Genomic DNA, 16,055 nt, shown 5'->3' on the forward strand with positions numbered 1-16,055 from the left:
ACAAACGTCTGAGCTGCAACACGCTCTTAAATCACAGCAGGATAAATGGCTTCTCCACAGCAGAGCGACTGCAGCAGTTTGAGCATGAAGCATGGACGCTCGCAGCAGATTACAGAGCGACTCTTTGAGAGCAAGCCGCTAACGCTCTGACCCTCCAGGCGGCTTTCAGGGAGGAAACCTCCACTGCTGAGCTCCAGAAAAACACCACCCAACTCTCACAAATCTCCTCACATGTTGAGGTGTTTTGCAGCAGGTCTGGCGGTGTTACAACAACAGCCTCTGATTAAATTAGCATTGCTAACCTCGGCCTTCACAGAGCAATTAATCTGCAGCGTTTGGCTGAATAAACAGGGTAATACATCGCTGCGAGGCTGTCAGACAGCCCGGACACTTTACATCTGTTGGCTGGGAGCAGGCGGGCGGCGTGCTAAGTGTTAGCGTGGCGTTTTGGCCACTTAGCAAAGCTAATGAGGAATAAAAAGAGAGGAAATAATTCAGAGAAGAGTGCCGTTAGAAGCCTGAGCTGACACGTCTGCAGGAGCTCTCCGTGAAGGCGTTTCACACTCTGCTTTTATATATTCACACGCTCAGAGTTCGAGCTCACACAGCCTGTTTCACATGACCGTACATGCATCCTGACGGTCGGTCTTTCCAGGAAACATCTGCTTTTTCTGTTATTTCTAGTAAATGATGTAAATAAGCCTGTAAAACTGAGGCAGTGAATCTGCAGCGTGGAGCAGCTGTGCTGTGATATGAGGGGTCGTATTCTGACGTATTTATCTGTTTGTCTCGTGCTTTCGTAATGAACACGTGAACAGAGCGGTGAGGTTTGTCCACAGGGACAGTTCAGTCCATCGAAGTCTGAATCAATCAATCCATTCATCCTCCAACCTGCTGTGGACTGTCCTCCTCCGAGGATAAACCTGGAAATATCTAATGACCCCTGAGCGTTCCTCTAGCGCCACCCTGAGGACAAACTGTGCACGCTTCACTCTACGCAGACGTAAATCATCAGTGTGTCGTTTCACATCCCGGAGAAAATATGACCATCTGTGTGTGTGTGTGTGTGTGTGTGTGTGTGTGTGTGTGTGTGTGTGTGTGTGTGTGTGTGTGTGTGCCTGTGCGTGTGCATGTGCTCACCCCTCGTTTGCTGTGCTGTGTTGGAGTACGTAGTTTCGAGTTTTGGTGTCATTAAACCAAACCCAGACGAGCGAGTCTTCACCTCCAACGATCTCCTCAACGACACACGAGACGACTCCCTCTCCACTGAGACACACACACACACACACACACACACACACACACACACACACACACACACACACACACACACAGACACACAGACAGACACACAGACAGACACGCACACACACACAGACACACAGACACACAGACACACACACACACACACACACACACAGAGAAGACATCAGGACGTTCATTTCTCTCCCATGTGGACGTCTTACAGTCTGTCTTACAGTCGTCTGAAAGTTTGCTCATCTTCTGAACTCTAAATCCCGGCTTGCAGCACTCGTTCTGGGTACGCGGCGCTCTGACCTTTGACCTCGTGGCGATCTATAAAGCTGAAGTTTATTTTCCTGTCAGGCTCATCATAACTCATCACAAGTCTGTGCAGATAAGGGAGCCGCAGAGAGGAGCAGCGTATCAGAGGCTGGAGAGTTGAGGCTGCAGGCTGAACTCCGCTGGTTTCCAGTTCTCTGTGTTTTCTCAGTAATGAAATAAAAGACGTCTGGAGGAGATAAGAGCCCCGCGCTCCTCTTCTCCTTTAAAAATCACTTGTTTCTCTCTGGCCCAGAGGCTGACCGGTGCAGGCCGCCGGCCGATCGCGAGACAAAAAAATGACCCCGAACCGAGAGAATTAATCTCGGCGGACGGCGGCGGAGGAGGAATGGAGGCGCTTGGTGCAGAGTTTGGGAAAATTACACCGAGTTGTAAACAAATTTGTCATCTTAATCTGGGTGAGAGGACAGAGGCAGAGAGGCTCAGACAGGAAATGGGAACAAAGCTCTGATAAGTGAATCCGCTCTCAGCAGCAGATTACTGTTCCTATACAACACGAACACGAACCCACAGAGAGCCACTTCACAGGACCGTCAGCATGGGATCAGCGTGTCGAGTTCACAGGGCCTAAAACGAGGATCATTCAGGCTGTTTGTCACGTTAAAGGACATCGTCTCCGTCTCACAGATCTGTGGTTTCTGACTTCATCTCGTCTTCACGTTCGGTGTGTGAATCGTCTTTTTCTCTGATAATAAACATGAACTCCTTCCAGATCTGAGGGGCTCTTTGTATCGTTGCAGTGGAGGACAGCAGTGTCCATCAGTGCCTGTCCACCTGTTCATGTCAAGTCCTCAGTGCTGTCCAAAAGTCTGTATGTCTGTCTACACATATCTGCCCACCCCCCGTCTGTCTACCTTTATCCAAGGATCTCTCCAGAGCTCTGGGTTTCTTCCTGACCACAGAGAGAACGACGGTCTGACCCGTCCTCTTCATCACCTCCAGAACCTCCTGATTGGTCAGACCGTGGAGACTGACACCGTCCAACTGTTGAGACAGGAGGACAGAGAGAAAGACAGGTAGAGACAAGGAGACAGTGAACAGCTGATTAGGTATGAAAAGAACACACAGACACACACGCACATGCGTGCACGCACGCACGCACACACACACACACACACACACACACACACACACACACACACACACACACACAGCTCTTACAGCGAGCAGTCGGTCGTGGATTCGGATGTTTCCGCTCTGATCTGCTGCGCTGCCTGGAACCACGTGTTTCACGAACACACCGACTGCATCTGAACAGGACAGAGACACAGAGACAGAGACACAGACAGACAGAGACAGAGACACAGAGAGACAGTGAGAGACAGAGACACAGACACAGAGACACAAAGATACACAGAGTCAGAGACACAGAGACAGAGACAGAGAGACGCAGTGAGAGACAGAGACAGAAAGATACACAGAGTCAGAGACACAGAGACAGAGACAGAGAGACACAGTGAGAGACAGAGACACAAAGATACACAGAGTCAGAGACGCAGAGACAGAGACAGAGAGACACAGTGAGAGACAGAGACACAGAGACACAGAGACACAGAGACAGAGAGACGCAGTGAGAGACAGAGACAGAAAGATACACAGAGTCAGAGACACAGAGACGCAGAGACAGAGACAGAGACAGAGAGACGCAGTGAGAGACAGAGACAGAAAGATACACAGAGTCAGAGACACAGAGACAGAGAGACACAGTGAGAGACAGAGACACAAAGATACACAGAGTCAGAGACACAGAGACACAGAGACAGAGAGACGCAGTGAGAGACAGAGACAGAAAGATACACAGAGTCAGAGACACAGAGACGCAGAGACAGAGACAGAGAGACGCAGTGAGAGACAGAGACAGAAAGATACACAGAGTCAGAGACACAGAGACAGAGAGACACAGTGAGAGACAGAGACACAAAGATACACAGAGTCAGAGACACAGAGACACAGAGACAGAGACAGAGAGACGCAGTGAGAGACAGAGACAGAGACAGAAAGTAAAGGCTCTGCATAATCAACTGAACTTCTCAACACCGATGAACAAACGTTCTAAAGTTCAGAATAATCCACATTTCTCAACATCCTGTTCTGATTCTAACAACAAACAAGAACCGAAAAACACAAAAGACCTTCACAGTAAAAGCCCTACAGCTGCTTCAAAATAAAAGCCCTACAGTTGAGTCTGGGCCGGTAGCGACCCCCCTCTTGACTCCAGGCACTGTAAAGCTTTTATTGTGAAGGTGCAGGTACACCATGAACAGAGACATCTGAGCTGGAGTGAAACGCTCTGTGTCGGTGGGACAGTTATAGAAAAGTTAAATGTGGGACTTGGCAGCCACAGGAGAGGTAACTTCGTTCTGCTCGTGGTCTTTTCGATGTTTTTCTCTGCATTTTGTCTGTTTGGGCTGTTCTTTCCTGTCCTACCTTGGCTGGTCAGAGGGTTGTAGCCGATGATGGAGATGCCGAGGCTCTGGCCGTCCTTCTTGTTTAGAGGAACCTCGTGGATCTCATATCCTTCCAGGTTGGGCTGAAACCACACAAGCGCACACACAGAGTTGATATATTTCGGCTGTGACTGCAGGAGTCCACCGGCAGCAGCACATGAAGCACAAAGAGGAAACAAACTCTGAGTGTCATGAGTCTGTCCGGCAGACGTCCATCTCTGAACTCAGACAGGATTTATAGCTAATGACTCACTGTCTTGCTGATCCGGCGCTGCACGGGCACGGCCGGGGGTCGGGGGGGCAAGGAGGAGACAGGGGCGGAGTCTGGAGGTGGTGGGGGAGGCGGCGCTGTTGACCTCTGACCCTGGAGATCCCTGGCGATCAGCATGGTCACATGACTCCCACACCCCTGAAGCACCTTGACAACTTGGTCGCTGGTTAGGCCGCTGGTGGGCGTCGCCCCGATGCAAAGGATGTGGTCACCTGTGCGGAGACGCCCGTCCTGATTGGGAGAGGGGAGGAAGCGCATGACAGCCAATCACTGGGAATGTTCTCAAACAGTGGCCCGGGGTCTCTGTTCTGCTCAGCTGCAGAGAGAGCCAGGCCTTTATTTCAAACAGGCCTTTATTACAGAAGGTCTTTACGTCTAACTTTCTATAAATATTCAGCATCAGTGAACAGATGCACAGACTTTTCAGAATAAAAGCCTCACTGTCCCTTCCCCTCCAGCTCATTCAGAACACTTCCGGTCACACCATCACTCCAGTGCTCAGGAGTAGGAGTAGTAGGAGGAGGAGAAGGGAGCGTCTGCAGCTCGTCTTTGTCCAGCTTTCATCTGGCTCAGCTGAACAAACACCTGAATACCTGCATTTATCTGAGAATTTACAGTCATTTAATTTATCCAAACATCTTCTGCGGTTTCTTTCTTCACGTTTTCCAGCTGATCAAACTGTGATTTTAGCTGTGAGGGGAAACACACCGTCAGTACGTGACTGCTGTGCAGGTTCGTCTGGGTGCTTAAAAACGTCACCGTGTCCGAGCTTTTTCCTCTGCGGAGAAATTAATCTTGTCCAATTAATCTAATTGATCTAATGAATCCACTTACAAGGCGATAATTCCTCCCTCAGTTCGGCTGCGCCGCTCGCGCGTTATTAACTCCTATTTCTGCAGAAAATGTCCGCTGAGCTTTACTTTCTGCTCTGACAGCGCAGCTTTCTACAGGCTCTGCTGATCCACTGAAGCAGCCGGGCTCACTGCCTTGCTCAAGGGCTCTCTGCCAGCAGGAGGGGAGGCAAAGGAAGGACGCATTAATGTTTCCACACATCAGCCTGGACAGACGGACGATGGTGCAGATGGTGATCGTTACACAGCAAAGATCAGGCAGATGGAGGCCTGCTCCTCCTCCACACATCCACCAGCTTCAGATGGATTTCTGTCCATCCAGGAAACGTGCTGCATCTGCATAAAAACCCCTCAGCCTAAACGTCTCGACAGCTTGAGTTCTAACTCTACGTCACTGTTTCGGCAAAGTTTCAGACTTTGATCAGATTTCAGATTTCAGCAGAAACGAAACAATCACTGCTGACCAGCTGCAAACTGTGTCAAGCTGACCGAGCGGACATGAGACAGCTCTGCCAGAGAAATCTGTCTGCAGACGCCGAGGAGACGCTGAGGAGACGCGGAGGAGACGCTGAGGAGACGCTGAGGAGACGCTGAGGAGACGCGGAGGAGACGCTGAGGAGACGCGGAGGAGACGCTGAGGCGACGCGGAGGAGACGCTGAGGAGACGCGGAGGAGACGCTGAGGCGACGCGGAGGCGACGCTGAGGAGACGGCGAGGAGACGCGGAGGAGACGCGGAGGCGACGCTGAGGAGACGCGGAGGAGACGCTGAGGAGACGCAGAGGAGACGCTGAGAAGACACTGAGGAGACGCTGAGGAGACGCGGAGGAGACATTGAGGAGACGCTGAGGCGACGCGGGGGAGACATTGAGGAGACGCTGAGGAGACGCGGAGGAGACATTGAGGAGACGCTGAGGCGACGCTGAGGAGACGCGGAGGAGACGCGGAGGAGACGCTGAGAAGACACTGAGGAGACGCTGAGGAGACGCGGAGGAGACGCTGAGGAGACGCGGAGGAGACGCTGAGGAGATGAGCGTCGAGGGTACAAACACTTCTTTTAAATAAACCGTGAACCTGACGTCCAGTTAGCAGCTCAGTTAGCTCGTTTGCTACCTGACAGGTGAAAAACCTGATGAAAGCAAACATGCTCCCAGCTGACGAGCACGTCTGCTTTCATGCTTTCCATCGTTTGCTCTTTGAAGGACGCTATCTCGCTGCCTCTCTTCTTCTGTGGTGCTTTGCTGGCAGCAACTGGAGAATTAGCTTTGCCTGCCGTTCATCTCGGGCTTCTTAGCTTCTCAGATTTGGGTCATAACAGTGGGTGGAAACACAGATTCATCAGCATTTTCTTTTGAGACTTTCTGTCGACTTGAGATGAAACTGTGCAGCAGCTTGACCGTCAGGAGTCATCAGTCTACAGACGACACGCTGCAGTCCAGGTCTGACGCCACGGCGTTGGTCAAGCTAAGCTACGTCCTGTTTCTCATTCGCTAACATCATGACTTAAGGCTCATCAGCTGGCCGGCTTACCTTGTCCGCCACGCTGCTCGGGACGATCGTCCTGACCACAACCCCGGTCGACTTCCCTCCCACGATGCCGAAGCCCAAACCAGATCCATCGTTCACCAGCTCGATCTCCTCCACGTGGCCCCACTGATCCTTCAGCACAGGACGGAGGACGCAGACATGAGCGGACAGGTGAATCAACAGGTGAGACAGGTGTGACAGGTGTCTGTCCAGCAGTTAGTTTTATATCTTTCTTTCTATTGTTTTCCTGTTTTTTATCATCTTTTCTTCTGTATTCATATTCATCTGTGTTTTGCTTTGCTCATTTTCTGCTTTGTAAAAAACTCAAGTTTTGCTCTTCGGGGTCAGAGGACAGTTAAACCTCTCGGCTCTTTGCTTTTCTGCCTTTGGTGCATCAGCTGATAACAATTTCTAATGATTGACATTCAACCATCAACCTTCAGAAATTCATTTCAGGAAACAAAATTCACTTGATTCAAAACTTATTTCTGTTACAGATCAATGCAGTCAAATCAGATTCATGGATCAATCAAGTTAAAGGTGTTTGAGTCAGAGCTGCTGCAGGTCGAAAGGTGAAAGGTCGTCAAACTGAAGCTCAGCAGGTCATTAGCAGCTGAGAGCGCTTTCTCCTCTGACACCAGCTGCTGAGCAATGAGAGGCTGCCACGCACGCACGCACGCACGCACGCACGCACGCACGCACGCACGCACGCACGCACGCACACACACACACACTGGTACAGCAGCCTGACCAGCGTCCTGCTCAGCTGCTGGCCTGGTATCGTGGGATCACCCTGAACGGGCTCCATGCTTTGCTCCCTCTCCTCTGCTGGTGCTGATAGTTCATGGAGGGAAAGGTGGGAAAGATCACACAGCCTCAGGACCAGTTTACTGTTTCACCTGGACATACAACCAGCGGCTTCATAGACTCTATGAGCAGTCACATGACCACAGACGCTGGTCTTTGGTCTGTAGTTTAAGTACGGGACGCATCGTCAGCGTCAGAGTCCAAACCTTCTGGAGTGGACAGACGAGGACAGTCCTCCAGTCAGAAGCAGCAGCTCACTGCTGATGTGACTATTTCACGTCTGGAGAAGGAGAGGAAACTACAAACTACATGCTTCACAAACAGACAGGAGCGTGTTGCATTGTGGGAAATGTAGGAAACTCAGGAGACTTCAGAACATTTCCTGTCTGCAGCTCCGCTCTGTTCACAGCAAAATGCCAACAATGATAATAATGAGACAGAAGCATGAAGGCCGAATTTTGGCCAAAAGGAGAAAACTACACAACAAGTGAGAAGCAGAGATGCATGCTGGGAGAAAGGCCCGGGCAGGAAGTGGGGGACTGCTGAGGCTGGTCATGTGACCTGGAGGACTGAGAGGAGTTCAGAGAAGCTTCACGCAGCTGTTCTTCAGTTCAGGCGCTTTTAAAAGCCCCTTCAGGTTTCTTTAATCACACAATCTGTTCTTTTTTATCTCTGTTCTTTCTGCTTTCCGTCATTTTTAAGAGCGCCGTAAATTAACTCTAAACTCCAGAACGCACTCGCTGACACGTCATCATATCCGACCCTTTGATTTACGTTGTCTTTATGAGCGACGTTACAGCGACAGTCCAGCAGGAGGAGGAGGAGGAGGAGGAGCTGGACGGAGCGTCGGCGGCGCAGCGCGGCGTCAGAGACACCTGAACGGGGCCGGCAGAGGAGTCATCAGCGGACAGGACGGTTAGCCGGGCAGGCCAACAGCAGTGAAACCAGCAGAGCTGTGCTTTTCAAGCCCGCGGCTCCATTAAACATGACCTCGATAGAAACGGGGCATGAATTAAACAAAAGCAGGAGGATCGCAGAGGCCTGGTATGCAGGACATGGCCCGGATCCAATGAGCCGGGAGGAGGAGGAGGAGGAGGAGGAGGAGGAGGAGGAGGAGGAGGAGGAGGGTAACAAACATGAGGGACGGTCTAATTCTGTGTGCTAATGACCCGACAATAGAGCAGAGCAGAGTGATTATGGCGGAGACGGACCTGTGATCCTCGGCTCACGTTGACAGCCCAGAGCTGTCCACGCCGTCAGAGCTGTCCACGCCGACAGCACAGCGTCCTCCTCACCCAAAGCTTTTGTCTGGCATCTCCAAATGTCAAAGTTCTCCAGCATTTTCACGTCCTCTCATGTATTCAGTCCAATAACTGAGGCACACATGAACATCTTCTCTGACGTGGGATTCTTCGGCTCTGCTCGTTAGACGTCTTCCAGGAAACTGATCTTTCTGTTGCTCCTTGTTTCTCCTCAAAGGGTCAAATGTTTCAGCATACAGACATGAAGTCAAATTCATGAAACAGAGGCAGAGAGGAGGAGTCACAAAGACTCCAGCACCCACAATGCTCGGCGTGAGAACAGAGGTCGCTGTCAGCAGCTTCTTTGTTGCTGGTCTGCAGAGAACTGGTCCCAGCTGGACTCCTCTGAGCTCCACAGACCTCAGCTGAGGAGACTGGTTTAATTTAATTAAAGAGAGCACGAGCTTCACCTGGCCTCAGGTAACATTACCTGACCTTTGACCCTCCATCTCAGCTCAGACCTGAGCTTCATAATTCCATCATGTCCTGTTTTCTGTCCGTCTCCGCTCGTCTCTGTCCTCCCTCTCTCCCGCCTCGCTGCCAGTCTTTGACTCGCCCGTCATGTCGACATTCATTGATCGCGCCTGCTCAGACTTAAATACATATTGTCAGGAGCGAAGCTGCAAGCGGAGCACTAACGTGATTTCCTGTCGGCTCTGAGGTCATAAAAATGAGCCCAGTCAATGTCAGCACGCTCACAGCTCCTCAAAACAGGAGGTCTCACTCTGATCCAGAGGCGTGGCCCCAAAGTGACCTCCGCTCATGATTGACGTCCTCTGGGTTTGAGTGACAGCCAAGCTCTGTGTGTGTGTGTGTGTGTGTGTGTGTGTGTGTGTGTGTGTGTGTGTGTGTGTGTGTGTGTCCAGCACTGATGATCCAGGTCTGTACAGTCCTGCTGGTCCAGGATCAGACCTCAGAGAGTCGTCCTGCACCAGGGGACGCTCGTCCTGAGCGTCCCGCAGGGATCAGGCAGTTTGTGACACTGACACTTTAACAATCTGGACTATATAATTTGAAATACATTAAATACTTCAGATTGATTTTTTTACCCTAAAATGGATGCTAAAGATTTGGAAACGACTTCATTTCATGATGTAAGCTTGTTTTCCTGTTTTTCCTCAAACAACGGACAATAAAACTTTAGTGTCCGACAGAAAGACCCATCTGGAGTTATACTGCATATTGTTATTCCAGCTTTAAGGATCTGCTGCGAACTCAGCTGAGTAAGCCGACGGCCTCAGCAGCAGCAGCACAGATCACTGATCAGACAAACGGCTCCGGATCCCACAAACAAGTCAAATCTGAGCGTTAAACCAGTCGAAAATAAAAATCAGCTCTCTGAGTTCCTCACTCAATACGACCTCGAGGTCGTCCAAACCTTCTGGTTGATTTATATTGATTTTCAAAATAAAGGAACAAATCAATGTTTTGAGAAATGTGCGTGTTAGCCTAGCTTAGCATAAAGACTCTAAGCAGGGGGAAACAGCTAGCCTGGTTCATCACACACAACCTTCAAAGCTCGCTGATTGGGACGATGTTTCCTCCAATCACAGACAGAGTTGGTTCCAGAGCGTCCTTACCGTGTTGATGGCGGCGGCAGGTCGTGGTGACGCGCTGAGTGGGCGGTCCCTGGCCACCACCAGCTCCACAGTCTCTCCGGGCTGCTGCAGGAGGGTCAGGGCCTGCTGCTGGCTGATGCCCGGCTCCAGAGGGCTGCCGTTTATCACCAGGATCTGGTCTCTCTCCAGGAGACGCCCGTCCCTGCAGCCGCGACACAACATCAGTCAGGACTCTTCTGCAGAAACCTCCACAGACTGACGCTTTCATCAGTGAAGGCTGAGCGTCTGCAGACCCGTCAGCACGCTGCATACAGCAGCCGTTCAATGCTAACAGCAGGAAACGTACACTGTGTCCAGTTCTGCTGATGATCACTTTCTTCTCTTACTCGAGTATTGATTAAAGGCTTGATCGAGAGTTTTTGCATGTTTCTGCATTTAAATGATGAATCACATGTATGTTATGTTACTGCAGACTCAGCCTGAACGATTAATTACTTTCATGTGAAAATTGAGCGATTCGCTGCTGCTCGCAGCTTTAACTCTGGTCCTGAACTGCTTCCTTCTGTCGAGCAGAGACGGACTCAAACACGGAAACTTTGGCAGAGGTTAAAGCAGACACGACATCGTGTGTGTGACTGTGATTCAGAAGTCTGAATGCAACATGTGGTATGAAAGACTTCATTACCCACGATTCCACAGACCAGACAGAGGCAGCACTAAGCCTGTGCTGTTGTTGGTCGCGTGTGTTCATTCAAGCTAACACTTTGAGGTTGGACTGAGTTCGTTCAGGACAGTCCATCCAGCGTCTCACGACTGCCTGGATGGAAGCTGTGGACAGAGACCTTCAGTCCATAAGACTTCTGGACAGACGCTGACTTTGACTGATGTCTAAGTGACTGGAGCTGCGTCTGAATCTGACTGAGGACACAAAGCTGTGACTGCGAACCTGTGAGCGATGCCTCCAGGCTGGACGTGTTTGACGAAGACGCCCTGACTGCTGCTTCCTGCTGGGTTCAGACCAACGACGCTGAAGCCAAGACCTCCAGACAGAGGACGAGTCAGGCTGAGCAGCTCTGTGTGACGGCCCTGCAGGGACAGACAGAGACACAGAGAGACAGACAGAAAAAGACAGAGAGACACAGACATACAGAGACAGAAAGAGACAGAGACAGACAAAAAGAAACAAACAGAGACAGACAGAGAGACACAGACAGACAGAGGGCCACGGAGACAGAGAGACACAGATGCAGACAGACAAACAAACATACACACACGCGCGCACAGTTTAGGGTTCGTTCATGTGTTTGTATTCATGCTGTGTGTCTGCAGGTGTGGTTGTGTGTTGGCTCCACCCACCTTGGCGGCGGCGAGGATCCATTTCTGCAGGAGGTCAGGTGAGGGCGGAGTCTGACGGGTGGGCGGAGTCGAGCCATTGGTCAGGACGGAGGAGGAGGCGGAGAGGGTGGGCGGGGCTGAGCTGCTGGCTGGATTCACGGCGCTCATGATCAGCTGACCCTTTCTGGAGAAGCTGAAGTCGCTGCAGGCGTCAGGAGGCATGCTGCTGAGCTACAGAGGAGCAGGAGGAGAGGCTGGTCACACAGGAGCATGCTTTGTAGACGTGGTTTGGAGCTGAGAGTTATTAAACTCCAGAATCTTCCATAAAAGTAGAAACGAGCTCATTAAAGACAGACGCCAACATCTGGAGTCTAAACACTTTATGAACTGTTCTAAGACAAACAAGCCTCTGACACATCCAGGGTTGAAAGGAGGCCGGCCGGACCTGAAAACCTCCCTCAGCTCTGATTGGCTGCTGGGAGCCTCAGGACGTCCTAGTTCGACCTCTCTGTCTGACTGATCAGCTGATCGCATCAACACTGACACACCTGAAACAAAGTGATACCAGCATCCAACGTGTCGAGAGACAAGAGAGTCCAGGAGCGAGGGACGGGGGGACATAGGGAGGGAGGGACAGAGGTATGGAGGAACGGAGGGATGGAGGGACGGAGGGACAGGGGGACAGAGGGATGGAGGAACGGAGGGATGGAGGGACAGGGGGACAGAGGGACAGAGGTATGGAGGAACGGAGGGATGGAGGGACGGAGGGACAGGGGGACAGAGGGATGGAGGAACGGAGGGATGGAGGGACAGAGGGATGGAGGGACAGAGGTATGGAGGAATGGAGGGATGGAGGGACGGAGGGATGGAGGAACGGAGGGATGGAGGGATGGAGGGACAGAGGGATGGAGGAACGGAGGGACGGAGGGATGGAGGGACGGAGGGATGGAGGGACGGAGGGACAGGGGCACAGAGGGATGGAGGGACGGAGGGACAGGGGGACAGGGGGACAGAGGGATGGAGGAATGGAGGGACGGAGGGATGGAGGGACAGAGGGACAGAGGGACAGAGGGATGGAGGGACGGAGGGACAGGGGGACATAGGGACAGGGGGACAGAGGGATGGAGGGACGGAGGGACAGGGGACGGAGGGATGGAGGGACAGGGGAAGGAGGGATGGAGGGACAGGGGGACAGGGGGACAGAGGGACAGAGGGATGGAGGGACGGAGGGACAGACAGACGCTCCTATATGCAAGGACGCTGTGGACAATAAAGAGACATGGAGGGATAAAAATGGAGGCCGGGGTAAGTGGGGAGGAGAAATCAATAGATTCCTCTGCAGGCTCTCTCGCTGCGAACAGGTAATGTATTAATGACCTTTACACTCACATTGTGGAAACTTATCAGTCTGCGGCTTATTTAGGCCGGCTGACGGAGCAGGATCCCGAGCCATTTCATCAATACGGCCTCGACAAGGCCGTTACTCAAACCAAGACACTAGATATTAAAGCTTGATAGATCCGCAGAGAGCCGGGGAGGCGGGAGGAAAATAAATAAAGAAAGAAGTCCCTGCTCGGTACACCCTCCGCCGGCTTCACCGACGCATTCATAGACTCAGCTCTGACCTTCGCAGCACTTAGAATATGAAGCCCAGCATCAGTTATTGCCATTATCTTAATTTGGCCTGCAGATTGTTTATTGTAAAGGCTCGACGTCAGTGCGGGCTGGAGCTGAATACAGATGGCGATGCAGAGGGGATTCAATGTCCCCGCTCAGCCCCGCCGACGGGTCACGCCGCTGCTCGGGAGGCGGCGGCCGCTGAGACCTGATAGGCTGTCGACACCTGGGCGGAGTCACACGCGTCGGTTCAGATGAGAGACGTTCGGTCGTCGTTACAGGAGGAGCAGAGGAGGAGAAACTCCGTCAGCAGGCTTCACCTCTGAGGACGCTGCAGCGGCGGGAAGCATGAGCTGCTGGACGTTCCTAATATTCTGTCCACCCCCTCTTAATGCTGAACGAGGACATTCAGACCAAAGCAGACCTCTGAAGCTTTGATGTGAGCGTGACTCATAAATCTGCTGAAAGAGTTCAACGCTGCAGAAAGCACAGAGGAAACACCTCCATCACTCTGACACCAGCCAAACAACGAGGAGCACACACACGCACGCACGCACGCACGCACGCACGCACGCACGCACGCACGCACGCACGCACGCACGCACGCACGCACGCAGAACACTAGAAAACTTTAATACCTAAGTGTACTTGGCTGATCATACTTTTACTTTAAGGTTTGGAATGGAGTATTTTTACGCAGTACTTCAGTAAACGAGCTTCCTGCAGGACTGTGTGACTGTACCAGAAGTTTACTCATCCATGAGTTTCTGAGCTGCTGTGAGGGCTTTGATTGACAGCTGCAGGATCTGGTTCCTGGGCCGCTTCCTGGACCACATCCAGACTCAGTCAGACCTGATCTCACCTGGTTGCGGAGCTGCTTGATGGAGTGCTGCAGGGTCAGGATGTGGTTGAACAGTGGACTCTGCAGGGTCTCCTTCAGGTTCCCCATGTGGTCACTGTGGGTCCACTCCTCCCTCTGGACCAGTTTGGCCTGCAGACGCTCCACAGCTCCCAGTACCTGCTGGCGCTCCGCTGTGGACACTGAGGACAAACAGGATGCATTCATGACACAGAAGTTAGGACACCTGAGGACACATGCAGCTCCAGCTCTGAGGCTCTGAACAGCTGAGAGGACGTACCTGTGGGGACATTTTCAAACATGGTCGTCCCTCGCTCGCTGCCCGTCGCTCCGGATCAATCTGACAACCAAGAACATCCATTAGCTCACACTCATTTCATGGCTCACATGTTAAATTCAGTACAACGTCCTCTTCTTTTAATGTGAAACTCCTGCAGGAAGTGTTGCTGGACAGCAGCTGCAGGTTCATCCAGGAGCAGAAACGCAGAAAAACTGGAATCAGTCAACACCTGAAGGCAGCACGGCGAGTTTGTGGAGGTGGAAACAGACGTCACACTGAACTCCTCCAGACCAGCACGTCAGCACAGATCCTTTAAAACACTTGTGTCTTCTCACATGCATTTGAACACATCACACCCTAAAGGACCCATCACCTCTAACACGCCTCGCGTGTCTTCACTCAACCACAAACGCTCAACAAGACGCTCAGCAGGTGACCTGAGGATGAAAGTCAACACTAAAACATCTTCCATCACCTCATACTCAAAGATTAAAATACACACTGTACACACTGTACACACACCTCCTTCCTGTACATAAACTTGTCTTTTACATTATAAATTCAATATTTATTCCGTTGCTGTACTTACGTTTACAGAAAGTTTGACCTCCTTCTTTCTACTCAGTCATCTTTTTTTTTCCACCTCCTTGTTTTTCTGTAATGATTCTGTTTAATTCTGTTTATCTTTGTTTGTCTTTGTGTTTAGCTCTTGTGTGTAAGCACATTAAGAGTCTGATGTCTTTCAAATGTCTCGTGTGGTCAGACACACGCGTCCTCTCGGCTGGACACACTTTGCTGAGATGTTGTGGATTAGAAAGTGCTGATGAATCATGTCGGCTCTGTAAACGAGCTGTTTCAGCCTGTTTGCTCAAAGCTTCGCTCATCTGATCATTAACTGAGCTCTCCTCTTACACAACGACAGCCTGCTCTCACTCACTCACCTGCTTCCTCTCACATCTGTTTTCTGTGTCATCTCACCTGTGTGCGGTTCACCTGCTGACGTATACCACACCTGAAAACATGGAACTAACTTTAGCTTCCACATGTGTCCACAGCTGATCTCTGACGCCAACATGGCTGAACCTCTGTGCTGCATTCAGGTGCGTCAGTGTCACAGTTGAAAGGCCCGTTATCAGCGTGTTTACACAGGCCGAGCAGAGCGGGAAGAGGCTGCACACCTGCTCTATCAGCACATACAGGTGGAAAAACAAACGACACCACATTCCCCAAACCTTCACATCAAATGACGACACAGAAACCAAACCGAGGCTCTCTCTTACACTCAAAACCGTGATTGTGTGCGGGGCAGCTCACCTGCGAGCTCACCTGAGAAACCAGGAAGTGAAACTCAACAGTTCAGAGGGGAGGAGATGAAACAATGTGTGGAAACTAATCAATAAATACTTCTGCTCGCCTTCATATTGTGTATTTTTAAGAAGAGTGTATTGAACAGTGACGGTTAAAGGTGTAAATCTGTTCGGAGACTCCGCAGGTTCAAGTCGCAACAGGTGCATCAAACTTCAAAAACACAAGAAAAAAACTCTTAAAACAGCTGAAACTCGTGAAAACACACATTATTAATTCAGCGACAGCATCAAACTGAACTCCTCCGTGTTTTTATG

At 51.2% G+C, this 16,055-nt stretch overlaps 1 protein-coding gene across 1 annotated transcript in view; it reads right to left on the reverse strand.

Moving 5' to 3' along the window:
- Positions 1-14,580, reverse strand: part of patj (PATJ crumbs cell polarity complex component) — a 76,205-nt gene extending 61,625 nt beyond the window's left edge. The window contains exons 1-11 of the mRNA XM_070960199.1: positions 14,434-14,580; positions 14,157-14,335; positions 11,699-11,908; positions 11,289-11,428; positions 10,364-10,544; positions 6,679-6,807; positions 4,282-4,530; positions 4,009-4,111; positions 2,743-2,831; positions 2,436-2,565; positions 1,141-1,266 (exon numbers count right to left, since the gene is read on the reverse strand). Coding sequence (XP_070816300.1) covers positions 1,141-1,266; positions 2,436-2,565; positions 2,743-2,831; positions 4,009-4,111; positions 4,282-4,530; positions 6,679-6,807; positions 10,364-10,544; positions 11,289-11,428; positions 11,699-11,908; positions 14,157-14,335; positions 14,434-14,455 — 1,558 coding nt within the window. The 5' untranslated portion in view covers positions 14,456-14,580. The remainder of the gene's footprint in view (positions 1-1,140; positions 1,267-2,435; positions 2,566-2,742; positions 2,832-4,008; positions 4,112-4,281; positions 4,531-6,678; positions 6,808-10,363; positions 10,545-11,288; positions 11,429-11,698; positions 11,909-14,156; positions 14,336-14,433) is intronic.
- Between the last annotated feature and the right edge of the window lie 1,475 nt (positions 14,581-16,055).

The sequence above is a fragment of the Chaetodon trifascialis genome, chromosome 4, assembly GCF_039877785.1.
Source record: "Chaetodon trifascialis isolate fChaTrf1 chromosome 4, fChaTrf1.hap1, whole genome shotgun sequence".
Lineage (NCBI taxonomy): Eukaryota > Metazoa > Chordata > Actinopteri > Chaetodontiformes > Chaetodontidae > Chaetodon > Chaetodon trifascialis.